This window comes from Chaetura pelagica, unplaced genomic scaffold (genome assembly GCF_000747805.2).
Source record: "Chaetura pelagica isolate M959 unplaced genomic scaffold, ChaPel_1.0 scaffold248, whole genome shotgun sequence".
Taxonomy (NCBI): Eukaryota; Metazoa; Chordata; class Aves; order Apodiformes; family Apodidae; genus Chaetura; species Chaetura pelagica.
Window position 1 is genome coordinate 704482 of NW_009954309.1, and position 26959 is coordinate 731440.

The 26959-nt window shown below is 38.8% G+C and overlaps 1 protein-coding gene across 1 annotated transcript in view; it reads right to left on the bottom strand.

Annotated features, from left to right (window-relative positions):
* The window catches only part of GFRA1 (GDNF family receptor alpha 1), a 137025-nt gene extending 110483 nt beyond the window's left edge, over window positions 1-26542 (bottom strand). Inside the window, exons 1-3 of the mRNA XM_010003957.1 lie at window positions 26503-26542; window positions 25103-25405; window positions 23723-23806 (exon numbers count right to left, since the gene is read on the bottom strand). Of these exons, the coding sequence (XP_010002259.1) occupies window positions 23723-23806; window positions 25103-25405; window positions 26503-26542 (427 nt within the window). The remainder of the gene's footprint in view (window positions 1-23722; window positions 23807-25102; window positions 25406-26502) is intronic.
* Window positions 26543-26959: the final 417 nt, after the last annotated feature.

Genomic DNA, 26959 nt, shown 5'->3' on the forward strand with positions numbered 1-26959 from the left:
CCTACACGAGGTTTTAATGCTAACAGCATGCAACAGAAGGACAATCCCATCACTTTATTGATTGTCTCCACAGAAAGGCCAAAACCTAATTTAGCATGAATGGGACCATTTTTTATGTTTCAAGGCTATATCAGAATGAATGCTTATTTTGCTTCTGTACATTTGTTTGAATGTATAAAGTTAAATATCATACACATTAGATCTATTTCATAAGTCACTCAAAATCAGAAAATTATTTTATCACAGTATGGGAAATCATCTAGAAAGATAACATAACAGAATGCTAGTCCATCTTATAACATAAACGATATTAATTGAGATATCAGTTTAGTTAGTCCACTTAACCTGATGGTAAATCATATCATAGAGGATCCATAACTTAAGATAAAATAGCTCTTAATAAACAACTTCTCTTGGAATAAACTGAAAGGTATTTCTAAAATAACAGCATAAGAGCATCAGCCTAATGCTTATTTTACACTTGAATACTTTCTAATATCCACACAACCTCCATGTGCAAATTGGCGTAGTTCGTAAAACTAATTAAGAAGACAGGATAGAATATCAAGACATTATAAACATTTTAGGCAACTGATAAAGCTTTTTCATCTTTTCTTACTATGTTCAACTATTTTTCCACCCACAAAAACACTCTGAAGAAAGATTATGGAACAGGATGCATTTATAAACACAATTAAATAAAAATATGAACCCTAAAAGACAAGCACTTTTTCAGTTGATTTTAGAAAATAAGATTCAGAAGGAAATAATACAACAAGACACAACAGAGGAAAGATCACCCTGTTGCAGATCATTACACCGTGATTTTATGAGGTTCCTGCCAGAAATTAGTTGCATTAAATGGAATTCATTGGTAATGATGTAATCTAGGGATGAGAGATACGGGCAGTAAACAAGAAGTAATTTCTTTCACGTAGGGGCAGAGGGGCTTATGATACTTAACACCAACTCCCAGAAAGTGAAGATGAGCATGTTTTATCTCTGACACAGACATCCCATTCCTTCCTGCCCTGCCTCTACTACTGCCTAATCTGAAAGGGCAAAGGACGCAGTTTAACTGCAAAGATGGTCAGTTCAGATGATACTCTCTGAAGCAAAGGGCCTTGCCCTGCTACACACCAGTGCCTGCACCCTGCTCAGTTTGCAACCCAGAGTTGCCAATGGCAGGTGTTTGTACATATACAGATAGGTGCATGTGAGAGAGAGAGTTATATATGTATCTGTAGATACAGAGAGAAAGAGAGCAGTAGGGACTGAGAAGCCTACATGTTGAATAGAGCAGTGCATGAAGTGAGAAAGAGCATTACAAACCACATCCCACCCTCACTGCCACTTCCATCTTGGGAGAGGTTTCTCCTCTCCACCTTGTCCTAGAAGGGAGAGACAAAGCTCCACTACCCTTGAAAGAAGGACTAAATACATTTTATCATGTATAATCCAGACAGACTCTGGATCTGTCTTTTGTGCAAAAGTAAACAAGTGTGTTTTCTTTTCATATTTTATTTGGGAGAAATCATAGACATTCTAAAGTGCTTTCCTCTTTATACAAAATACATCTGAATGAAGAAATAATAAAAATAGCATTGAATTAATGCTACATTTTAAATTGTTATGGAAGGCTTGCATTGTTATGGATCATACTAAATTTACAAGACAACCCTACTGAATAGTGATGTTCTTAAATGCATACACTGAAGTGCAATACTCTTTTCACAAACTAAAAGCCAAATTCAGAACAGCTCATATTATTAGTAGAAGTATACAAATACCATAATTGTTATATATTTTAAATTTCCTAAATTGAATTACATTTTAATTACAATGCATGCCATTCAGGGATAAGGAATTCAACTACAAAGATTTAGGCTGTATTATTAAACTCTCCGGGATCTAAAAGTATATTAAATGCCATCCCTCTAGCAGCTACTTATGACTTATCCAAGTCTCGCAAAGCAGAAGAGATTACTTTTTCCCCAAATACCTTGGCAAGGTCACTTGTTGTGAGAATTGAAATGTAAATTACTTGCACTACAGAAGTATCCTCAAAAGTTTTCATTTTATGGAATCGCTCCCCCTTGCTCCATCTGTGCTATTTTTGGATTGTAAAGTCCAAAATGTTTGTTTTCATAAAAAGACACTTTAGGCCACACTTGAGACTATGATCTGGAAAATTAGTTTCCCTTAATGTGACCAATGTAGCCAAGTCCTCCCATTGTCAATCCTTCATCACCCTTGCCTTACAGAACTTTGCCTTTATCAAACAGTTAATCTCCCTTTGCTCCCCATGGCCTCTGCCACCCTCATCTCTAAAGGTCACTGCATTTTTGCCTGGTCACAAGGGCATTCTTGGTTTTGTGGTTTTGTGTCACCAACAAATTTGATCATTGTTGAAACTGCATCAAAGAAATACCCAACAAAGATGATGTGAAGCAGCTGCACATCATACATGAAGGCAATAATTGATAATTTCCTTCATGAAAAGAGCTTCTGTAAATGCAGCTATGCAGAACAGTCAAACACTCCCTGAGAACCAGTGCAAATTTCCCTAGTATAACAGATGCAGTACACCAGCATGGACTGTCATGCAATTTGTCCCCAAAATGGCATGTACTGTGAATAAGGTCTCTCCCAAAAGATGCACTACTATACCTAAGTCATGTCACTGATAAAGAAACTCAGTGTTTCATTAAGTGATAAATTACAATGGGACATTCTTTATGAAAATAAAATCACCTGCAAAAAGCCAATCAGATATCAAGGAATTATGGAATTGTCAGAGTTGAAAGGGACCCCCTAGAGATCACCCAGTCCAACCCCCATGCTGAACCAGGATCCCCTAGAGCCCATTCCACAGGACTGCATTCAGGAGACTCTTGAATATCTCCAGAGAAGGGGACTCTACAACCTCCCTGGGCAGCCTGTCCCAGGGCTTTGTCACCCTCACCATAAAGAAGTTTTTTCCTCATATTTAAATGGAACTTCCCGTGTTCCAGCTTGTGCCCATTGCCCCTTAACCTGTCACTGGGAACTACTGAAAAGAGTCTGGCTCCATCCTCCCTGAACCCACCCTTGAGATACTTGTAGGCATTAATAAGGTCGCTCCTCAGCCTTCTCTTCTCCAGGCTGAAGAGTCCCAGCTCTCCCAGCCTTTCCTCATAAGGGAGATGCTCCAACCTCCCAGTCATCTTGGTTGCCCTCTGCTGGACTCTCTGTAGTAGTTCCCTGTCTCTCTTGAACTGGGGAGCCCAGAACTGGATACAGTATTCCAGATGTGGCCTCACCAGGACAGAGTAAAGGGGCAGAATACGCATTTGTAATAAGGCCACCTTGTTTAAGCATCCTGTTCTTTGAAATGGATATTTAATTTCTGTCTTCAAAATCACAAGCTAAAGGAAAATACTTCTCCAGTAAAACTGGTATGTCCCAAGTCAACAAAGGATTCAAGTTGCTAAACTTCAGAGTTCTTTTTTCTAACTTGCTGAGAAATGCTCTTCCAGCTGTATTCACAAGTCAACGGACAATTAGATCACATCAGTATGTTCTCTATGGAGATGACATCAGGTATTTCAGAAATCTTATTTAATGTGTACAGCAAGCAAGGTCTGAATTCAAACAGGATGGTAACAGACTTTCACTGCACATATTGTCTTGCTCTTACTTAGAGCATTTATTTCAACAAACTATTTAAAAAGGAAATCTAGAAGAATGCCAGTAATCATTACTATGCTAAAATGGTACCAAAATATTGTGTAATCAGAATATCTGGTTGTGTAATCAAATGAAACTTATATACTGAATCAGTTCCTAGAATTGAATTTCTGTTGGTATGCTCTGACCCTAATCAATATCCAGAAGGTTTTACTGCTGTAAGTGGTAACTGTGCTGATAATGATTTTACACTGATATCAGACCTTTCCTTCAGAAAAATTCTCAGTATTTTACTGAACATGCACACATTTAATGGATGAAACAGTTCACACATCACTGATACCCAAGCATTTTTAAGAGGATGCAGGCAATGTAGTCCTGCTATGCAGCAATAGGCCTAAAAATGAAGACTGCTATACAAAATAGAGGTGGAAGACTTCAAAAGGAAGGGAAAAAAGATCTTATTTTGGATATGACACAAAGAAACACCAATATGTATTGGCACTGGAAACAAAACCGAAGGAAAGAAAAGGAATGCAAATTATCCATGTGCCCTTCCTATATTCCACCTGTTTTCTAGTCTATGTCAAAACAGGGATTTTTGTGGTCAAGTGTTTCCAAAAATAATGCAGACATCCATTTATTTAACTTGAAAACACAGATTTTTTTGTTAAATCCAATCAGAAGTAAATACCAAACATGGCTGTTTTATAGATCTTGAAAAGTAAGTCTTTATTCCTGAAAGCAGTATCTATTCCTGTGTCATTGCCCTAGATACTAAAACATGCTCAATTTGTCCACAACAGTTACATTTCATGGTTTTTATATGGCAAGACATAATACAATGTGCCCAACTACACAAAAAACAAGTCAAATGCTTGAGAGAAATGGGACCTCTCCAAAAGTAGGCATGAGAAAGTAAAAAGCAACAAAAGTATTTCTAAGGGTTTCTTTTGTTAAAAATGAATACAACTCCAGGAAGTTAAGTCAACAGACATTGAGAAGATCTGGTGCTTTGATAGAAAAGAATTTCAGAGTGCTAAAAATCTGATATAGACTATAGTACTTATTACAGAGTAATTAAAATGAAGCACACTATTGACAAGTTTTATTTAGCTTAATATGGAAGCAAACCTCCGTTGAAACAATGCAAAATATTTGAAAGCTCAATAATCTTGGCAAAAATATAACAATAATTGAAAGTCAATGGAGGAAGGCAGTGAAATTGCTAGATACCTCACAGAAAGGACACCTCTGCCCTTTACACTTGGAAGGTTCAGTTGTGATCAAGCCTGAATGTAACCAAAGACAATGGAAGTGCTGAAGACTGCACAGTGACATCCAGCAGACAGTGCACATTCTCTGGACAGTCTGTGAACTACAGCAGAAAACACAGCACCTCCTCCTCACAATTAATCCACTCAATCACCAGGTTTCATGAAGATGAATTCTTCTAGCTGTGGCACCTTTTCTTCCTCAAGAAGTTAAATCTGGAATCACATATAACCACTAGAGGATAATTCCTGCTGTCTATATACACTATAGAACATTTAGTGTATATTTTCATATACACTAAACACTAAATACATGTGCTAGAACAGTGCTGTACAAACTATGTACTGCACTGTTATAAACAGCTCTTAAGGAAAGATGATTCCTTTTTTTGATTAAATCCCCAAAGTAGCCCAATTGTGTTGCTCTCAACTCCTTTATTAAATAAGACCTTGGCATCATAAGGTGTGTCTAGATAGCCCAAATATACATTGAATAAAATAACTCAGGTTCTGGATAGCTGCATTAGCACTTTGTTCTACTCCAGCTAGTTAAACCCCCTGAAAAGATTCACTTTTCCCCACAGCCTGTGATTTGAATCTGACTTCTGATTATAATTTCAGTTACAGTTGAATAAATTACAAATAGGACACTATATGCCACTACATTTTTTTCAATGCATTTTTTTATAGAGAATTACTTTATTTAGACCCTAAACGGTAATTAACTTAGGAGTACACTTAGCAGTTGTAAAATTCATGCTGTTCTGCACTTGTAGAGGTACAAAGGGTTCCTTGTTTGCAGTACTATGCTGATTGATGCCTATGGTAGAGCTGTTGATTCTCTGCTTGAATTTTCTTAGATAACACATGGCCTTTTATATATTGGTGCACTGGGTCTTTATAAAGCATATATATTCCACAGATAAGCTGGGCAAAGAAAGCTTGTTGAACTTGTAATTTAAATCAAACATTGAAAAATTATCAAAGCTTTATAGAACATACTTTAAAATGATAAAGGCAAGATTTATAATAACAAAAATTACCAGTATCAAAGAGAAATATATTATAAATAGCATTTATATACTAGAAATCTGAGGTACTGACAAAGTGTATTTATGACAAATATACCCAAATTCACCATGCTATATAAAAAATAATTGTCTGATAAAAATCTGTAATTTTTGCAATAATGTGATCAATGGGGCTGCATTACAATACATTGATAGTAAACAAGTACCTCAACTGTCTGACCCTGAGACTTTCTAAGGTCTGTGCCCAGCCCTGCATATGCGATCTCTAACTTCCAGTGCTTCTATACAGAGAGGGAGAAGAAGGTGGAGTAGTGCTTGCTCTCTCTCCTTCTCCTTGTAATTAAAACTTTTTGTTAGCAGTGTACTTCAACTGAGTAAAGCATCTTGAAGAACTGAAGAAGCTGTAGGAGAGCTATCTTATTTTTCTTTGGGTGCATGATAGCATAAAGCCAGGCAGGAGTGACTGCCAAGCTGCAGTCTTTTCAGAGTGGTGGCATGGAAACTGCCAACATTATCAAATAAAAAAAGATGGGAATACTGCTCTCCCAGTACATCAGCTCTGGATCTAGCACTTGTATACTTTACAAATAGGAGCAGCTTGTTCTGCTTGGAAGCCTTCTGACTTTCATAAACTATATGGTTTTACAAACAGGACAAGATGTTGCTGAGGATCTGGCAACAGTGGGAAATACAGCTGCTATCTGATTGCTGAGCTACGAACTCCGTTTTCCACATAAATAATCCTCTCCATCTGTAGCATGAAGTTTAGGGGGAAAACATAAGGCCACCAATTCTGTTCTGCAAAATGCAGGCATCATCTTTATGAAAGGATTTCATACAAGTCTCTACTATTTATTGCTGATAGAGCAAAGCATGTCTCTAAAGCTTGCTTGCTCCCCTGAAGTGAATACCAATTTTCAGAGTCAGACGATCATCACAGCAGTTCTTAAAATACACACAAGATGCATGACGAGCATCACAAACAGGACATTAAAGTGCTCCACAGAAACCTATTTTGTCCGTAAAAGGGTCCTTAAGAACTTTCAGCAGTATGAGACAGAAGATCAGGGAGTAGTGACACACACATGGTCTGATCAGATGAATTTTATCAATGTAAGAGAGTGTATGGAACATCCTATGCACTGTAAACAATCACAGATCTTTAATTTCAAAAGCTGTCCACAGGAAATATCTCTTCTGCTTGGGAGAAGTTTTTCTGACTCTGCATGATGTAGTCTCCTTATCAGATTGCTCAAAGCAAAGAAGCAGTAGTCGTAATATGAGAATAATTATGAAGAACATGTCCTGCTCTGTGGAAGAGATCTCTAGGATTATCTGTCAGAGGCATCAGACTACTGCATGAAAGCCTACATAAAACCTCTGAGAGCTTTTAACCCATCTTTTTTATCACTAATGAAAAATAACACTTAGAATTAGACCAAAGGTATGACAAATATTTTTCAAAACTTTATGGAGCTTAGAAATATACTAGAGCAGGTAAACACAATCCTCTTCTCTTATATAACTTAGAAGGAAGGTAATAGCAGTATATGTGAATTAATCAGACAAAAAACACATCTGGAGTTCCAAAAGATGCCATTAATCAAAACACTTTGAGGTCAAGCAGATGAACTACATTTGCAATCTAGAATATACAGAAAAACATCATTGTTGGCAGGGGTTATGTTCTGCAGCTCGCCTGGGAAAGCTCCACTTCATCTTAACGAAAATTTTGCCCAAGGAGGAACTAAAAATCTGATCTAGTGAAACTGATTTTGATCCAATTCTGAAGGAAAACAACTGGAGATTCAATGGTAGCTGAGGGCCTACAGTACTCATAATAAGACCCTGATAATAGAATGTAAATGGGTATTCTGTGATGAAAAGCCAGAGAAACTAGTCTTCTGCAGTTAAATATAAAACCGTATTCCACAGTAAATGTTTGTCATAATTTAATGCTAGGAATATGGGTTCTCCAGATTAAAGCCAATTATTTCCAGATGAGAAAATATTACAAAATGTATCTTGCCCCAGTGTTTCCACCAAGCATGAAAAAAACAAAACCAAACCCACAAAAACCCAATAACTCAATTTCACAGGAGCTGATCTAACCTCCACATTTAAAAATAATCTGTAATTAAAAGTATACTGCTATAATTACTGCAGCATACTCTGCAAAGAACAACATGACCTGATGAAATAAACAGATTTAAACATGCAAATATCACTTCTCTTCTTTTGCCAAGTGTCCTTAAGAACTACTCTTTTGTCTGCAAAACAGCTGCTGCAATTTGACTGGTCTCTATATAACCACATTTCTCAGTAACATACCTCCAAGTTTCCCACTAGCAACCAACTGACAACTAGTGAAAATAACAACAAACAGAATAATGTTTATGCTTCATTACATGTTAATATTGATTATATTGGAATATAATGTAATACCAGAGTTTATGGAATTCTGTCATGTTAGAAAGCAAACTGGTCATGTCTTTCTCTCCAGCACTTAATAAAGGCAATACACATTCTCCTCCTGGAAAATGTTGTAAAACTCTCAAGTTTTGGTACTCAGTGGAGTAGCTTTTTGATATACATTAAAGGGAAGTGAAAACAGAGGATTTTCTGTTTGTCTTTTACACTACTTGAAGCTCTACACTTTAGAGTTTGACAAACTTTTTTATTTACATGCTAAATGTTGCTTTCTTTCCTTCTACTAGTCTGCCCCATTTAAGATGCGGGGGTTTTAAAATTATATTTCAATTGATTATTCAACATTTACTTTTCACCAATGAAAAGAAACTTCCAGAAATTCAGGTATTTAAAATGTAAATACAGCATAAAAGTTAATGCTGTATGACAGTCATCACAGGATACATCTCTAAACAACAAGACAGATTTTCCTCATGAAGCAAATGCAACTTGGTTCCTCCTTGTTTGTTTTATTTAATAAACAGTGCCATGATTGTCTATCTGAAGTACAATTCACTTTATCAAGTTTAATAAAATAAATGGGCTGTGAAAGCCAGATGTGAGATGGGACTTCTGCACGTTTCCTACCAGTAACACCCTTGAACTCATTCCACTGTGATGCAACAGGTACAGACAGAAGAGATAGTGCAAGGAAATAAACTAGTGTAGCTTGCAACACAACAGCAACAAATACTGCTGTGAGGATATCTGGCCTTATACTGCAGGTGTCTCTAAAAACATGCTGACTTAATACCCTATGGTTTAAGGAACACCTCACTGTAGTACAAACAGGAAGGTTAGGCTCTTCACAACTTGCAAACTGTTGTTCAGCTGCATAATCTGATACATACAGACCCATCTCCCTTCTGTACAGTCCTTTCTAAACAGCACTACGGCACAAACTGATGGCCTTTCTGATACCACCAAGGTTTTGAAAACTGCTAACAGGAAGAAAAAGGCAGTCTCACAGAATGACCAGAGCGCAGTCAGGAAATTAGGATAACTGCATTTTTTCCAATGGAAAAGAGCTATTTTGGGGGAAAGGTCTGGAAGTTTACAAAAATGAGCCTCCTAACCTTCCTGTAAGTAGACCTGCTGTTGAATGATTTATTGCAAGAAACTTTCCAGTCAGACAGACCCAGAATTAAAGATGTGTTTGTACCTTAACTCTTCCGTCAATATATGTATTAGTCAGATTTTAAGTACACCAGCAAAAGTGATCTTAGGCATGGGTGCAACAGTGATTCATATCACACACTGGAAAAGAAGTGTCTGCATGTAATTTCAACCCGGTGTCAGAAAGGAATTTCACAAAAGCGAAAAAGCTAAAGTCATAAGTTTCCTGACCTCAAGTGCTTGTGTCTGCCAAATATACATTAGCTCAGCTTTTACATTTAATTTGAAAAAAAGCTAGAGTTCTGCCAGCACCTATTCACTCAAATCTTAAAACAACTAAGGAAGAAACAGCCAAAAGAAATGAACTTGGCCACATCTTCTACAACCCATGCAGCTTCTCATGCTCACATTACATGCAAAAAGAAACAGTCTAAGTTAACATTTGGGTATTAAAATGTGAAACAGATAAATTCTTTATTTGCTAATTAAAAGTAACATGACCTTCTACGACAAATACACTGGCTGCATTTCTTTTAATGCCAGAACACTCCCCACCTTTCAGGTGAACTCAATCATTTAAAGCAAACCTGGGGTACTCCAAATTGCACACAAGATGTGAACAGCAGGAGTCCCCCAGTGGTAAAAATACCTCAAAGAAACCTTCTCTTCCCAAATACCTACTATATAGTACTTCAGGCAGTCAGCCAAAACCTTGTCTCTAAATAACTGGAGTGATTTAGAGATGTATTTTAATACTTTAGCCACTCTTCAAAAACAAACAGTTCAAAATGCTACATTTACTGCACACTAACAATACACATGTGAATAGTTAACACCTTTAAAAAGCCTTTCTAGCTTTCCTATTATGGTGTCTAATAAATCATTCCTAATATGCACAGCAATTTACAGAATTTCATTAAAATTTCATTCTAGCTTTTCTGTTACGGTATCATGTCACACAACAAAAGTCATTAACCAGAATTAGACCACTCCACTCAGCTACAACCTGGGGAAGAGATGATTTGGAAGTATTACTCTGAAATACCAATGTCTTCTGAGCTGAAAAGTATTTCAGATATTGTAAATACTTTTAAAATTCTGAAAACCAGGGGAAGGATAAGCAATAAACGCTAATTCTCTATGACATGGCCCTTGAGACTCTGATCTTGTTCAACATGTAGTATTCATGCTCAGGAAGGTGAGGATTTGTCACCCTAATCTATAAGCAACACTCTTTGCCATAGATGAAGTACAAGCTGCTCTGTAGATAGAGGAGCTATCTCTTACAAGCACTTTGCATGTCTCCCATTCTGATTGCTGTAGTGGGAAGTAGCTCTTCTCAGCACAGTCCAGATCCAGAATAATTTACTATATTTCTCATTCTGGCTAAAGACAGAAACTAGTCACTGTAAGTATTCCACAGACTTGAATATTGACTCTTACAGAGCAATGCTGCATCCTTCAATTAGCACATCCTACTTCTCGAGAGAGCTAACTATTGGCTCTTCAGGTTTTTTTTCTTTGTAAAATAATAATTCATTCTGTAACTTGTAAATTACATTTGTCGTTACAGTCTAGACCACATATTGCATACTCCACAGAATGCAGAAAATCTGTGATTTTTTCTGAAGATCCAACTGAGAACAATTTTAGAGAAACCCCTGCCATTATTAAATCAATTTATTTTGCTTCTTGTTAGTGCCCTAAGTATATTCACTGATTGAGTATGGTTTAGGCATGATTTTAGTTTTATTACATCTGTCTGTGTAGGATTAAATACATACTTAAATCACCAAATTAACTTAAAATAATAATAAAAAAAAATATACAGTTGCGATGATACAAATACAATATGGGAAGGAAAAACAGAATAGTGTTTCTTGGCTTCTTAGCTTGACAAAATATTGATATTTGAAAGATTTTTATGGTGATATTGTCCTCTTTAAAGCAGATCTGAAAGTTTGCAACATTTAAATCCTTGACTGAATGCAACAGGAAGGAGATAACATTTAATAATCTGAGGAATTGATAAACTTGCTTGCAATTAGCATAAATGAAAGCTGGCACCAGACTGTGTAATCATTGCACAGCAATGCAGTACCTAAGCCCTAAAAGTTGACCGCTTCACAAGTGCAACCATACTCTGTTGTGTTAAGTGTGTAATTTGGAGTAGATAATTCAGAACACTGCAGAGTGGCTGCTAAAAGTCATCCGTTTTCAGAAGTATCCTTGTAGAGTCAGAGATGCCCAGATACCAACACATTTGGTAATGAAAAAATAAATAAAGCTCAACCACCATAATGATTCACCAGTTACGGTTGTAGTTATGCCATTAACAAGGTCTTTGATATATTGACAACCTCACCTTTTAGTTGCTAGTTCAAATACAATCCAAGAGGGTAATGATGGGAAGTGTTTATACAGCTCCATGGTGAATGGCATGGAACAAGGTGGGGGAAAAGGGCTATGGTAGGGGATAGATCCCTGAGCTACAGAAATCATCATTATCATTCGCACTTTTGTGGGCAGCTTCCACAAGGAGGGAAACGACTGAGTGGGGAATGAAAAAAGGTACTACCTTCTTATTTTTGAGACTACTGGTGTCCTGTTTTGCAGCAGGTTTCTTTGCTCAGCACTCCCAGACTGGACATGTTGTAGCACTAACAACTTAATACCATTTTGTGGATAGCTAAGGCATTTGATACCATTTTTCTTCAAATAGGCTAATTCTAAATTTATTCTCATTTTTAGTTTTTAATCTTCCCACAGCTCTTAGAGAAAGGTCAAGGACATTAAGATATTTTTAGCTCCACAGAAGAAATGTATTAAAAAGCTAAAGGAAGCTCCAAGTCAGATTCAATAATTCTCTGTTTAGTAAATTAAAAAAAAACATTGCATGCCTCTCTCCCTAAACTTTAGCACAGTTAGAGTCAATACATTCACTTTCTACCCAACCCAGAAAAAAGATGTCCAGATATTTTTACACTGTGCAAAAATTCAAAAAACAAACAAACAAGAAACGACCAGACCTTGTGTTCAAACAATTCTCCCACCAGTTTATAGACAAGATTAAGGAGACTAACACACAACATTTCTTTTACAAGTCTCCTTCAATTTTCAGTTGTGAAGGTGGGACATTTGGCAAGGGGAAGAGACAGCTCATGCATCAGCAGCCTTGGGGAATGTTTGCTTCAAAACACACACAGTTTGACCTCTCAAAGGATCAAAGCTGTTTACTTCACCAGGTCATAAGTGTTATCAACCACTGCAAGCTTGTGTCTCCATTTTAGTATTTAGGAGACTAAAATTAAGTAATTAGATTATGAGAGAAAGAACTGAAAAAAATTCTCAGTCTACATGGGGCTATTATGAAGCTGTAATTTTCATGACTTTTCATATAAGAATACTACAGGCAGTTCTTACTTATGCAATCCTTTAAAGAAATCTGACAAGCAAATTTATCAATTTCTAATAGAATTTGAAACAGCAGAGACACCTTGCTGTCTTCAATCATGTCTTATTTCATGACTGTGTACGTGGGGAAAAGACTTGTTTGTCTGGGTCCTAATGGATAACATGATGTAGATTGCTGTGGCAATATGAAATAAACAACAATAAAAATGATAATTTACTTTGCTGTCAGATGCTGTTCCTGTAGGTGGGAAGGAAAGTAGGGAGAGCTGCAGGGACAGGGTTTTGATGTGGTATTGTATGTAAATATTCTGTAGTTCAGACCTAATTACACTTAACTTGCACAATAAAATTACCTTCATAGTTATTAGTATCCCAGACTTGTGTTATTATATAATTCTAACCTATTTTTTAAACAGACATTTTAACCTGCTGCTTAAGTGTTCATTAATGCAAAGCCACTGCTTTGCAGTGCACATTCCACGCTTTTTGCAAGCAGCAAGCCTGGAGAAGTTCAAGTATTTGGACAAGAATTCTTTGAAACTTCTACCAAATGATAGTATGGCCTTTCTTGATTTTGTTTATGGCCTAATCACAACAAAAACCAGTAAAACGTAATCCTTAATCTCAAAAATACTCCACAATAAGAAGATGACTTTTTAAACTGTGGTGCCATTTGTAAGTACAATGTGTTATCTTCCAAACAGTCAAATGCAATATATGTGCTCATAAACAACGGCTTTTGGATGGGTCCTTTTTCTCATGTCACTTCTAAATCTGAATAATCTTCATGCCAACCAACCTAAATGCATGAAGTATTTCCCATTTAGAGAATCCCGAGGTACTCAATTATCTAATACAACTGTCAGCCAACGACTGAACTTAATTGTTTGTACGTTTCAAATGCCCTGCGTGCTTATTTATATCACTTGCACAACACGCTAGACTTTTTATGAGACTAGAATAAGATATGTCACAGTCTAATACTTAGCAACATGACAGGAACCACACTTGCTTTTTCAGTCCTAATTTTTCAAGGAAACGTAGGTAAATTGAGCATTAGTCTCCTCTGTCTTCTCCACAACCTTGCAGCTCCCAGTGTTTTTTTAACCCACAGAATGTAACTGAACAAATTTGAAAGAGGAATTAAGTTCTTACAAATTTTAGGAAAAACTGCCATTTTCAGACCCATGAAGACCTGCCTGGTGAGGACAAAGCAAGCATGTCTCTAGCTCTGAGCCATTCCAAGAGAGAGCAAGTGCCTCATCACCCATTCAGTCCTTCAGTACTTATCTAACACCAAGCCACTTGCAGCATGGGCAGCCCCTCAGAGACCAATGACAAAATTAAGGACTAGTGAAAAGGGAGGACATGTGGAAAGGACACTGCACAGTGAGAGAAGAAAGGAGCTCTGTCTGTGCTGAGAACAGGAGAGATGGAGGACTCCGGTAGGAAACCAGGCTTTATTAGTTCCCTTACTCAGAAACTATTTATTTTATTAGACCACATCTCAAACTCTTTACAGGAAGGGTGAGAGAACAATTTGTAGAATTGGAAAAAGCAGATTTTAAGGGAAGCTTTTAAGGAATAGAGAATGTGTTGCCTTACAAGAGGTACCAGGCAAGGGAGGCCAGGGAGGCACTGGGGGAACAGAGAAGTGGAGGGCAGAACACAAAGGAAAGAAATCAGAGAGGAGAGCAAAGACAAGCCTGTCGTAAAAAGGAAAGGGAAGAACTGTAGTCAGATTTCTGAGAAACGAGTAGATGAGATGGAAATCTGAGCCATTCCATGCTGCAGTGACAGAAAAACAAACCACTTAAGTCCTACAGCCAGAGGGGATTTGTTGGAGGAGTTATGGTTCAGAAGGAGCAAAGTCAACAAAGCAGGCACAGTGGTGTATGGAGAAAGTGCATCAAGGCATGGACGAGCTGGGCTGATTAGCTCAAGGAAGCAACAGCAGTTGGCCCTAGCCTATCCGGGTTAAACGTAAGAAACAGCAGTGGGCTGGAGGGTGTGGGACTGGGGACCAGGGGGTATCAGATACTATCTCCTGTGGAGGAGGAACAGGGAGACAGTGATTTCTGGTTTTGCTGAACTGAGCTTTAGTAGTGAATTTAGGGTGCAGAATTTGAAAGGAGGAAAATGGAAGCTTTTAACACTTCTGAACCTCATCAGCTGCATGACAAAGCTTTAATGGGAAGATGCATTTTATGGACACCAGACAATGATAAAATCATATAACTGGTGAATGCTGAAATTCATCTTTATTTATAGGTTCCCACTCAAACTGTTTGATATCTTCAACTTCTCTTTAAAACCCATCATTTCTGCAAATTTCTATGCAGAAAGAGCTCTCTCTATGCCATTACACTTTGTGTCATGCATTTCCCATGTTGAATTTCAGGCTGAGTGTAGATTGCACAGGACAACAGCCTGACATTTATAAAAATTATCAAAGCATCATACTAACTAAAGAACTATTCCAAAAATAACTCGTGTTAATGCATGACCTATACTGACAGCATTGTTGCTACATTAGTTTCATCCACAGAAAAAGCAGGAATATAAAAATAACACCAAAAAAGTAATATAAAATAAATTACAGAATTAGTTTTCATAAATAAAAGGTCACATTTCTTTTAGAATCATAGAATCATTAGGGTTAGAAGAGACCTTAAAGATCATCCAGTTCCAACTCCCCTGCCATAAGCAGGGCACCCTAACACTAGATCAGGTTGCACAAAACCTCATCCAATCTGGCCTTAAAAACCTCCAGGGATGGGGCATCAACAACCTCCCTGGGCAACCCATCCCAGTTCCTCACCACCCTTATAATGAGAATTTTTTTCTAATATCTAACCTCAATCTCCCCTCTCTCAGTTTAAAACCATTACCCCTTGTCCTATCACTATCTTCTCTGATGAAAAGCTCCTCCCCAGCTTTCCTGTAGCCCCTTTCAAGTACTGGAAGGTGCCATAAGGTCTCCCCAGAGCCTTCTCTTCTCCAGGCTGAACAGCCCCAACTCTCTCAGCCTGTCTTTACAGCAGAGCTGCTCCAGCCCTTGGATCATCTTGGTGGCCCTTCTGTGGACCCTATCCAACAGCTCCATGTCTTTCCTGTGCTGAGGGCACCAGAACTGTGCACAGCACTCCAGGTGGGGTCTCACCAGAGCAGAGGGGCAGAATCACCTCCCTGGCCCTGCTGGCCACACTTCTTTTGATGCAGCCCAGGATGCAGTTGCTCTCTGGGCTCAGCACACACTGGTGGCTCATGTTGAGCTTCTCATCAACTACCACCCCCAAGTCCTACTCCTCAGGACTGCTCTCCATCCACTCTTCCCCAGCATGTATTTGTGCCTGGGGTTGTGCCAACCCAGGTGCAGGACCCTGCACTTGGCCTGGTTGAACTTCATGAGGTTGGCACTGGCCCAGCTCTCCAGCCTGTCAAGGGCCCTTTGGATGGCCTCCCTTCCCTCTTGGGTGTCAACCACACCACACAGCTTGGTATCATCAGCAAACTTGCCGAAGATACACTCAATCCCACTGTCCCTGTCTCCAACAAAGATGTTAAACAGCACTGGTCCCAGTACTGACCCCTGAGGGACACCACTCGTCACCTGGCTTTTAAATAGGTTCTTTCCCAGGTTAAAATAATACAATGTATACCTTAAAATAAGAGATGCTGGATACTTACTCAAAATAAGTTATGCCTTACAATCCAGAAATTCCTATTTCTTCTCATCAAAGACATTTTACTTCTAGCATTTTTAACATACTGTCAGCTCCTGACAGAAACCACTGGCTCTTCCAAAACTGTCAAAGTTATCCCTGAGAGTCACATACAAATAGGGTTATAAAAATAAAGTTTTAAAATATTTTAGTATGTAAAGTGCCAGAGTGCAAATTGCCTGCCACAAGCTGCACCTTGCTGTGCCATCAAGAGACAGAAAGCTGCAGGATGCTGCTCTTTTGGGCACTGCTCTCTGCATTTCACCAGGGGACACAACTTACGGACAGGCACTTCAAGAGCCCTCTGAGGAAGGCTGCCCACTTGGCATAGGCTTCTCTCCTGCACCATTCCTTGCATCACCTTTATCACCAACATATTCTCTACAGCATGCTCACCACCACATCAGAGCTACGTCATACAGACCACAGGTGTTTCCTCACTTGCACTACGTCCTGCCTTCAACAGCCCCACTAGCAAGCTGGTTGTGTCCAACCCCAGCAACACAGCAGAATCTGGAGATACCAGAAAAAACTGGGAATTTCCTGGCAAGTTCAGGTTTCTAAGGTCCCCTGGCTGTCGACGCCTGTTCCTATTCACCAGGTCCAGGAGATGGTGGTACCACTCCCCATAGGTAACCAGATTCTGCTTCCCTCTTCAGCAACTAGGAAGCACCCAGACTCTCCACGTAATCCCACCCATACCACAAGCAGCATCTGTGTGCTTTTGCTCTCACTTCAAAAGAATTACAGTGGCACTTGAGCAAACCATACAGCTAGCCTGTAACAGGGAACAGAACAATATACAATTTGCTGCTCAACAGCACATACATGTTTGCTCATTTGATATCTGGCACACCACACTGGGGTTGAGATTTTCCTGTGAAGAGACAGATGAAAGGGATGGTAACTCTGCTCTCCAAAGATGCTACTCTGGACAAAGCAAACATGCTGTTCATGGTACACATTATATGTTGAAAGCAAAATGCCTGGCCATGTTTACTCAACTAGCCATGTCCCAACACTTTCCTTTGAGGCTTCAGGAGAATACTGCTCTGCTTTGTCTTTCCTTCAAGACTCTTAAATGTTCTCTCTTACTACTGCCAGCATTTAAGGAGACACTGAATATTCATGCATACATACTGTGTTTTATCACCAGATGCTTCCTCCTTCCATGGAATGGATTTCATCTTGTTTTTCATATGGAAACAGGTTGACAAAGCTAGTCTAGACTAAAATGACAAGCAGAAACTACATCTACTCAGAGCTGTGCATGTTAAATACTTGAGGAACAAAGACTTTTTCTTCTCTCCTACAGATATTCAAAGAAATTAGCAAAAATGTTCCAATAATCTCACCACGGAAAGATGTCCTAAACTGAGGATATTTAAATATTCCTATTTTGGGTTTCAAAATGCGTAAGCACTGCCTTTATAAGCTAGTCAATCAGTTACTTCAGCAAGGTACTTAATTCTCCTCTCATAATCAGATCTAGCTTCAAGAAATGTAGAAAACAGGAAATTCAAAGAGCTCCTGCAAGCCAACAGTCACCACAGTGATTTTCTTTTGTGTGAAGTCCAATCTGATTACAAACACACAGAAGTGGAAATCAGCAACTAGTATCTATGGACTCTTGATAACTCATTATCTGACTGGAAGCCAGCCTAGTGGTGTCTGCAAAGAAAATCTGCAGGCAGAAATGCCAAACGACATTAACATTGTACATGTTCTTATTAGGTTTATTTCTGTCAAACTATTTTCATGTATTCAAATGCAGTTAAAATAGATGCGTTGTTTGGGTGTTTTCTTGCAACAGGCAAAAGGGCCATAAATTCTCAATGGGGAAAGTAGAGTTAGTCTTGATTTATAAATGCAAAACCATTATTATATATTGGTCCAAGGAGTATTACTTTCATCTATTACCTAGCAAAGGATAATATAGTTGTGCATGTGACAATCTTCTGTAGTCTAAATTAACAATATGTTTTTACTCTCTGTTATTAAAAGGCTCAACCTCTCATCAGAAAACCAGATCTAAGCCAAAAAAATTACACCATGAAACAGAACACATCCCAATCAAACAAAAATATGTTGATGTGTTATGTTTACTTCAGTGGGAATAGAATCAGATTGCAAGGCTCCTATTAACTTATTAAGAGCTGGTTTATTGTTTATGAATCGGGTGAATCTGCAAGGTAACTAACATGAAGTATCTAATTTTTTAATAAACTGCAATGATATGGGAGTTAAGAGCTAAGAAGAGAATTGTAAACAGTCAAGAGAAATCAACATTTTTCATATTTTGTAAATTAAATTTCCTTTGTAAACATGTGGCTTCAAATGTTATTACAGAAATGTCAGAAAAATACATAGTGTTAAATCAGAAAAACATGTAGCATGTGAAATATACAGATTCAGGAATAGAACCAGGATAGAGGCCGCAGGCAGGAGGAATTGGGGATGTCATACAGTATTAATTAATGGGAGAAGCCACTAATTCACATGCCACAAACCCCAAAAAGGAAAAGTAGTGAATCTAGAGGTTAGGACAGAGACTTATCTTTTTGATAAACAATTTTTAAAATACTACAGAGGGAATCTACAAAAGAAAAGTAATTTATGAGGTAGGAAAAACAATACATTATAATGTAAGTGTCAGGGACCTGCTACCCATAGCACAGCTCTTACATTAGTTTAAGAACTGCAAAAACACATTCCAGTCTTGATTGAAAGAATTTTGCAGTTATGAAAGCTCAAGCAAATTTAATTACTTATCACACAGTGTTTTCTAGTTCTACAGCCCCTCTTCACAGAAGTAGCAGAAAGAGAAGGTATGAGGAATCTTAAAGGACTGTAAGCACACAGAGAAGGAAGTTGTGTTTCTTTGGATCCTGAGAATTCCTATTGGAAAACCTCAGCCTTCCACCCCCACCTTTATTGATTATTAATTTTTCCAAAGGAAGCTCTTGCAGTCCATTTTTTGAGATGTCTCTACCCCCATCCCTGGGAAGGATAAAATAACAGGGAGAGGCCACATAGTATTGCCATTAATGCTCAGAGCAGGTTTTGCTCTGGAAAGAGAGAAGTTTCCCTTTATAAAAGTCTGTCAAATCTTGACAGAAGCATTTTGCATTTTGGGCTTCACTCTCTTCACTATCATTGACTTTCTGATCTGTGAATGCCAAAGGTAATATAAGCTTCTAGATACCTTCTGCAACAGAAGATCTCCAGAGTTTTTATAGACAGCCTCTCATGAGAACAGCAGAATCAGGAAACACTCCTTTTCACATAATCATATTGAGCCAGTTTCTTTCTCTCATTTGTTAATGACACAAATGTCACTTTGCAAAAGCAGTTTACTACACTAAAAAGAAATGTCAGCGAAATAATTTCTACCTGTCTTGCATTTTAGTAACTAGAAAAAAGACAGAACTAGCTGCCTGTAACAGACCAATTCTCCACAGATTACCAGCAGAACCTATGTTTTAAGAAATGTTCTGACTTACATAGCCTGTTCTTTAAAATTCTTTCTGAACACAATGGATGTAAAAGAAGAAAAGATACACAAAGCTGCACAATAGGATAATAAGCCTGTGATTATCCAGGCAACTTCAAAGTGAGCATTATGTCATTCTAAACACACTGATATAACTAGTAAACTATTTTTAATATTAAGCATTCTATTTACACCACTTCACAGATATGGCTTAAGGCATTTCATTCAGCTCTAGAAGTTTTCCATTTTGTGTTGAAACGAATGAGACATTTCAGAAACATTTATTTGTAAGTATTTCTACAGAAACTACACCCAAAGCTTCCTACAGAAGGTATGTGAGGCTACAGTTTTTTAAGCAAGGTATTTTCTTACAACATGCTATGGAGATGACCACTATTGTCTATGTTGGTATCTTACTATCTTGCATTTGCAAAGCTCAGTGTCAAATACAATACAAATTCAAACAGCAAACTGCTCCCAAGGTAGTAAAAAGCTGTAGATAGCTTTAACAAGTGACTAATTCATGCATCTATCCCTGATTGGATTTCAGAGGTGAGCTTCACACTAAATTAACATGTTTTGCATTTACTGTAGTTGTGGCAGAAGTCAATGGCCTTAAAATGATTCCACTTCTCAGTTGTTAAGATTTAAGCAAAAATGTCTGTTTAAGCAAAATCTTTACATCATAATAACTAACCCAAATCTGTTACTCTCTAAACCACACAGGAGTCTTCAGTGATTTGAAACACTGCCTACCAGCAAGGAATTCACACCCTTAAGGCAGAAGCATCACACCAGACACAGTAGTTCTAAAGAAAAGTCAGACCTAGACATGCCCAAACCAAAACCCAAGACAGCCCTGCCCTTCATCTGGGAAGGATCACAGTCCTGGACTTGGCCAGATAAGGTGCCAAGAGGACTAAGTTTATAGAGAAGCTAAATTATAAACTTGAAGTGTAGACGGAAAGGAAGGAAGATCAGACCCTACATCATCACACATAAATAAAATGCCACTTCAAAATAGAAAACAAAGCTACACTTTAGAAACACAACTGCATTACTTTTTTATTAACATAACGGGGAATGGAGAGAAACTACAAATGTAGTAACAGGTTTAGCAATGTATTCCCAATTTCTGTTTTAAATCAACATACTGATGCTCGAACAATTAATGACAAAGTGGCATCCTGTTTCCATAGAGGATGCAATTTTGTGCATCCTTCAGTATAGAATAAGTTCAGCTTGTAAAAACTGTCCTTCATCTTTTAGACTTAAGATACGTTACAAAAGACTTGTGTAAGACACAAAATATGGCATCTTAGCCAATGTTTTTCATACTTTACGTACCATAAAAGACAAGTGGTGTGATTTTCTATACAGTCTCAAAAGATGACAAAAACATTACATTTGGTATATATCAAGTCATACAGTACCACAGAATGGCCTTTGTGAGATGAAAGGGTTAACTGCTGCTTTTAACTGCATCCAAGTAACTTTAATGAGAGTGAATACTGAAGCAACTTCTATAAACACAATGACAGTATTAGGAGAACAGCAGTTCTGAAACCCCTGCCAGCACTCTTATTGGGGGGGGAGAGGAGAGGCTTGTTTTGTTTTAATCAAGACATAAAATCTTACCAAGTTCTGCTGTTTGGGGTATTTGCAGAGCCCTGCAAAAAAATCTGTAAGACTAGGCAGCTTTACAGAATGTATCATGCAGTAGTAACCATGACGATAAGCAAAATGGTTTTGCTAATCTTTTCTTTAAGATGAGAATACTTCCAAATACTGGTGGTTTTCCACTGTATTACAACCGTTTGTTTGTTGCTGCCTGAGAATCTAGGCCTCCAATTCTTATAAAGCTGAAACTTCTGAAAAAGTGAACAGTAACTTGAAGTGCACTGTAACACAGAATGAGTCCTAACCAGTCCACCAGCATCCTAAGTGGCTATGGTAGGATGGATGTCACTTGTTGCCAGCTATGTCTTATTTCACTGTTGCACAGAATAGGTAGAAAAAAATATATTACATTTTTAAGATAATTATTTTGTAAGCCCATGGACAATCTAAAAAAACCAACAGAAAGTCACAGGGGTACAGAAATACCCAGTACACAGGGTATTTCTATGGAGATCACAAAACTGCTGAGGTAGGTTAGAATTTGGTCCTCAGCAGGATGATCACAAACTTTAAGAAAGCATCTTGGAACTCCTCTGCATTGATTTGGTCTTGATTTTGTATTAAGTTGAGGACTTTAAGCAATAAAAAAACCCAGAAATTCATCTTTGTTCTCTATCCTTTCTCCAGCAGACTCACTCACCAAACTGGGATAATGCTTTCAAAAGATGTATGTAATTTGGATGTGAAGCCACATATTGAAAAGTGACTAAAGGGCTGATTTTCAAAGGCACTAAGATACCTGAAGATGCATTAAGCACTTAGAATTTTTAACACTGCCTGGGCATCTAACACCTATTTAAATCACTTAGTCCTTTTAGAAAAATCTCAATGGACAGTTATCTACATTTTATGTGTCTATATGCCTTTGAAAATCTGTACCATTAAATACTTAACAACCTAAGTCCCTCTGGCTTTTAATGAGACTTAGGGTCCTAAAAAGTGTAAGTACTTCTGAAAATTGGTCAAGTCACTCTCTCTGATCTTTTTCTTCTTTTAAAGAGCCATCTACTAATGTTTATCCATAGCATGTCAGTTAACTACAGCTTTAACACTATCAGATTTATACATTATACTGCTCACATTCCATTTTTTTTAATAACTAAGCAAATAAAGGTCCTGAGTACACAGTGCATCCTCATATGACTTTCTGAAACTCCAAAAAAGAAAATTAATTCCAACCAGTAAACCCCATGCATTCCCAGGAATCATTCTTTCAATAAATATGACCCAAAATGAGAATATATGCTGATAAAAACCAGCATAAATTAATTACCAAGGAACATTCAAATTACTACAAACAAGTTCTGAAAGACAGCCACACAGCAAAAAAAATGTTCAAAGAAAATCTAGAAAGATAAGTTGTGAATAGTCTCTTTAAACAGGCAACAGCTCCAGAAAAGAGAAGCCTTAATTCTGAAATTTCTTTTTTAAACAAAAACGAATGAAACTATAAAGCATTCCCTTATGCAAACATTTGAAAGATCTATCTTCTGATCTGTAATGTCAATGGGAGGTAAATTGCACTGACCACATTCCCAAAAAGGAACTGATTTGTAAATTAGGAACGTAGGGAATCAGATTGCCACCTACAGGAAAATTTAACATTTATTGTCAAGAAAGACACAGAAAGAATACAAACTGCCATCCTGCCAAGCAGTCTTTCAGTTTTAGTCATTATTTAAAAAACAATTAGTATTTTATTTTGTACAACTGTATCATGAACTTCCTAAATCCAGAAAGCCATTAACCCTTCTTGTTATTTAAGACAAAATTGCTTGGAAGTTCTGTAATTCAACTACAAAGCAGCAGATTGTCATCACATTTCAGTTAAAGAATTTTAAGTCTGCTTACCTGACATAATTGGTGCTAGACTGAATATGTCTGATAGTTTGCTGTTAATTGGCTCATAAGGGGTATCTCCAAGTAAGTCATTTCCTAAAGACAAAAAAAATTTGGATTTTTTTCTTATACAAGAATTCAGGATAAGATTTTGTTGTTTATTTTTACTCTGAAATGAAGCTACTCTGTAACAGCAAAAGGTACCCCCCTTTAATCTGTTTATGCAGCTGTAGCTCCTCAAAGTATTATCTACATAAACATGTAGAAAAAGAAAGTTTTTCCTCCCTGTCACTAATTCTTTTTTCTCCTTCCTCTGTGAATAAAGTCATAATTTGCAAACACAGCCTGTGACATCACAAGGACTGTCCCATCTCAGGTCAGCAGGAGAGAAGCTGTAGCAGGGATGTTCCTCTTCGTTCACCTTAACATTCACCCTCTTTTTTAAAGGAGTAGCCCAGGTAAGAGACAAAAACTAGAATATTTGGAATAAAACACTCCTAACAAGATGTTGTTGGAAGGGAAACTTTTTATGATGCAGAAAATGTCCACAAGTAGTGCAACTTATTCTGAAAATTAGAACAAAAATTATTGACTCATGAAAAAGTTCCAGTAGATGCCTGGATAAATGAACAGAAAGGGGTGACCTCCCCTTTTGCAGCTACAGAAAATGGTCAAACGGGGACCCACACTGAAGTGAAAGATTGCATCTTCAACTCCACAGCGAGAGCAAAGCAGGGCTAAAAATTATGCATCTCATAAGAACCTGGCTGTTCTCAGTGGACTATGGGAAATTTGCCAGTGACATGAAGAACAGAAGTCCTGAGTCAATTACTGTCACATCTCTCCTAACTGGGACTTCTACACACTATAGGAAGCATAAACTTATTATTTTTCTGCTTCAGCACACCCAGAGAATATTGCTAGGAAATACAGGAAAAGGAAGAATAAACTTTTCCTGAAAACAGTACTCCTCTTCATATTACATTTAACTTTCAGCAAAGAGCTAAGAAGCTAGTTCCAGTGTCCTGTGATATTGTTAGGTGAGTCCTAATTAAGGAATTTAAATATTAGTAGGAAAATGTCTCCAAATGACTGTTTTTGTAGCTTTTGCACTTGCTAGTGCCCTTATCTTTTGACTTGGATTTAGAAAGGTCAGCTGGGTCCCCTGGAGGAAACCCTCATTGTGGATTTCCCAACAACAGGAGACGGAGCAGCAGCTGTTCTTGAGTCAGATGAAAGGTCCTCAGTTTGCAGCTGAAGAGCACAATGTGAATTACGGGGTCAGACCCTCTGTTTAGCCTCGGTTGGCAGTAGCTAGCTGCGGAAGTGGGGGGCTGCAAAACTCACACACTGCATTAGGGGAGTGTAACGTTTCTCTGGTTTGCAACATACCCTCAAAGCTCCGGTACAAGGTCCAGTAAATACGCAGGCAGTATTTCTCCTTCCTCATGCCCCTCCTACAGTGGCAGTTGTAGAGAGATTTCTGCTTGAGAGCTTCCATGGCGCTTTTGCATTCATTCTTAGCCTCCAGGCCTGTCGTCCGGCTGAAGTTGCCCGCTTTGCCGGCTACACACTGCCTCAGTGTCCTGTACTTAGCACTGCAGCTCGGCTCCCGCAGACACTGCTCGCTGGCTCTCACGCAGTCAAGGCGGTCCCCTCCAGCCACCCCGCTCGCTTCTACAGGCAAAAGTACAGCTAGAGAGAGGAGACACAAGCCAACAAACACTCGTTGAGGGATGAGGGGGACTGAACCAGGGCTCCAAAGCAGGCATCTGGGAAGCACAAGTCACCTCGTCACGCAGCACATGCAGGGTGCCCCATGGGCAGCACCTCGCAAACCTCGGGGCTTTCGTGCTGCACCTTAGGAAAAAGCACTCGGGGGTTTTCACGGTTTTAAATCCACTTTTGTGGGAGTCCAAGGAAGCAGCATGTTTTAACCCTGCTGGATGATTTGTGAGCAAACACAAAAAGGAAAGGGAACCCACAGGGGTTAATGTGCCTGACAGAACACGCATCCGTTATTCCTGAAATCCACTTTGGTGAAACAATAACCTTCCCATTCAAGTGTTTAACTGAGGGGTTAAATATTCGGCCTCACTTTCCACGAGAGCTTCGCTGTAATTTCAATTACATCCACGAACAACCGGCTCGGAGAGATAAGTACCCTCAGTGATTGATATTAGCCTCTTTTTTTTTTGAGTCAGTCACTTTTTAAAGGCTGTACACATTTTTGCTTATCCTACATGTATGCAGGTAGAATTTATGACTCGCCCTCTCCATTTCTCTCCACGTACGATGCTTTTGCAGGAGAACAAAGCAAATTACATTAACTCTCTCCTCTCCATCGTGCCCCGTCACGCTCCCTCCAGACAAACGCAGACGGAAACCCAAACATCTCCCGTGGAAGGGAAACCAGTTTGGGCTGCGAACCACTCGCAGTCGGGCAGGCTGCCAGGTCCAGGTGAAGATGTAATCCTTCAGCTGCCTCTTGTCACCCCCACCCCCTGCTCCCCAAGCAGCCTTATTTTAGTAAAATGAAAAGTTTCCCTCTAACTTGCGAGAACCCAGATTTAACAAGAGGCTATGCGGGCAGGTCTCTAACGTCTGTAATCTGCCAGAGCTTGAAACGTAGACTGGGTTAACTGATGCGAAGCAGAGCTGTAAAAACTACTGAAAACTTCACTGTTCTGCCTAAACAATAGACTGACAACCGTCAGGCATCCGATCCCATAAACCTTACGCTTTGCTTTATGAAGGGATGTACTAAGAGAAATCAGACGCCAGCAACTTACCCATTAAAGGCAAAGCGAAGTACAAGATAGTGAGAAACATCTTGCCGTCTTCGGATAGTCTCTCCGAATGAGCTGATGTGCCACAACAAAGAGGATCAGCATAAAGATATTCTAGAACGTCCGAGGTCCAAAGATTCCAAGTTCCGATCCATTGAATTCCACGGGGGGGGGGAAACAACAAAACCAAAAAAAACCCCACCAACCGAACGACCCTCTCTCCTCTTCACCGCTTACCAACCAGCAGCGGCAGCGACGCAAACGCTGAGCTTTATTCCCTGAGATTTCAGGTCTGAGCAACCTGAAAAGCAGAAGCACCGACTCCAGTGAGGGAGCGGGAGAGGCGCACGCACGGGTTTATGTGTGTGCGAGCGAGCGAGCGGCAGCGGGGCAGGAACGCCGCTCGCCTCCCTGGGTGGGCAGCGCCTGTTCCCAGGGAGGGACCCAGAGCACACACGGG